This window comes from Buceros rhinoceros, unplaced genomic scaffold (genome assembly GCF_000710305.1).
Source record: "Buceros rhinoceros silvestris isolate BGI_N320 unplaced genomic scaffold, ASM71030v1 scaffold22850, whole genome shotgun sequence".
NCBI lineage: Eukaryota > Metazoa > Chordata > Aves > Bucerotiformes > Bucerotidae > Buceros > Buceros rhinoceros.
In genome coordinates, this window is record NW_010389324.1 from 832 (window position 1) to 2,173 (window position 1,342).

At 58.9% G+C, this 1,342-nt stretch overlaps 1 protein-coding gene across 1 annotated transcript in view; it reads right to left on the minus strand.

Annotated features, from left to right (window-relative positions):
- Positions 1–58: 58 nt before the first annotated feature.
- The window catches only part of LOC104491553 (GA-binding protein subunit beta-2-like), a gene marked incomplete at both ends in the record, with an annotated part of 3,676 nt that continues 2,392 nt past the window's right edge, over positions 59–1,342 (minus strand). The window contains one exon of the mRNA XM_010134003.1: positions 59–172. Coding sequence (XP_010132305.1) covers positions 59–172 — 114 coding nt within the window. The remainder of the gene's footprint in view (positions 173–1,342) is intronic.

A 1,342-nucleotide genomic window follows, 5' to 3' on the forward strand; every position in this document is an offset into this window, starting at 1 on the left:
GGAAGGCCGCTCGCAGGCGCTGCCCGAAGGCGAAGGGCCCCCCAGCCCGTTCCCCGGCCTGCGGCTGGCGGGGAGCTGGAAAGCGGCGCCGACGCTTTGGCCAGGGCGGCGAGCGTGGCGAGCACGGAGGTGGTCGAGCTGGAGAACTGCACCGGGGAGACCTGGGAGTCACCTGAGTGGGAAGGATGAGGACAAACGAGGGACTGTCAGGAGCTGCCGGACCCAAAAAGAACCCACCACTGTCACCTAGAGCCCAGCCAGCAGTGGGAGGCATTTCCTGGGCTCCCACCACAGAAGGGAGGTGGGACAGACTGTTTGTCACGAGAGGGGCCTCTACCGCCGGTAAAAAGGGCTTTGATGAGATTTAGGACAGGCTGGACCCACCCCAGATATTTTACAGCAGTTTAAAGTATTTAATTTTTCCTGAATCACGTAACACCAGAGACACCGACAGCTTTTTGAGGAGCAGCCACGCTGCTGGAGTCCAACCGTGTGGAGCAGCTGCTGCCGCGGGAGCACTGGGCTCCACGTCGTGCCACAACTTTTAAAAATGGCAAAACCCAAGGAATCTCATAATCCCATCGGACATTACGAGTGAATCGCAGCGCCCCGACTCCTCCTCCGCCGGGAGCCCCGAGCACGGCCCTCACAGGGCAGATGGCTCAGCACAAGCCTCGTGCTCGAAGGCAGAGACCGGCTGCGTTCATCACTTGGTTTCAGCGCCCTGGGCTGGCCGGCCCGCTCGCTCCTCCTCCCCTCTCCGGGCCAGCAGCGGGAAGGCGGCGGTTCCCGCGATGGGGCATTGATTCAAACAGGATAAACACGGCTTCTCGGTTCCCAAAAACAATGTTTCTTCCTCCAATTGACCCCAGTGATTCCTGTTCAAAGCAGACGGAGTAAGAATGGGGCAGGAAATTCGCTGCACGGGCGCAGACTCTGCGCACACACAACCCACAATTCCCCTGAAACAATAACACAACCCCGGAGCTCGCGTCCCTGCTGCCAGCGGCGGTAGCGGAGCGATAAGCACACCATGGGAAGTTCACCTCCAGTTCCCCTGCGACCCGCTTCCTCTCTTTCTCACCGGCTCCTGGTTTTATTGAGGGACTTATCGTAAGGAACGAGACTTGCGAGAGGCTGGGGGCAGGCAGGAGAAATACCCCAGTGACAGTTTCCAGCAGCGTGTGACTGGATTCCTTCAGACAGCAGAACATACTTGTTCCCGTCTAAAAACCTCTCCAACAGCGGACGACACCGCGAGTTTAAGAGAGGCGAGAAAAATCATCAGCTGTAAACATTAAACCAGAGAGTGGTTACGGCGACGGGGCAGGCGGCGACGGCC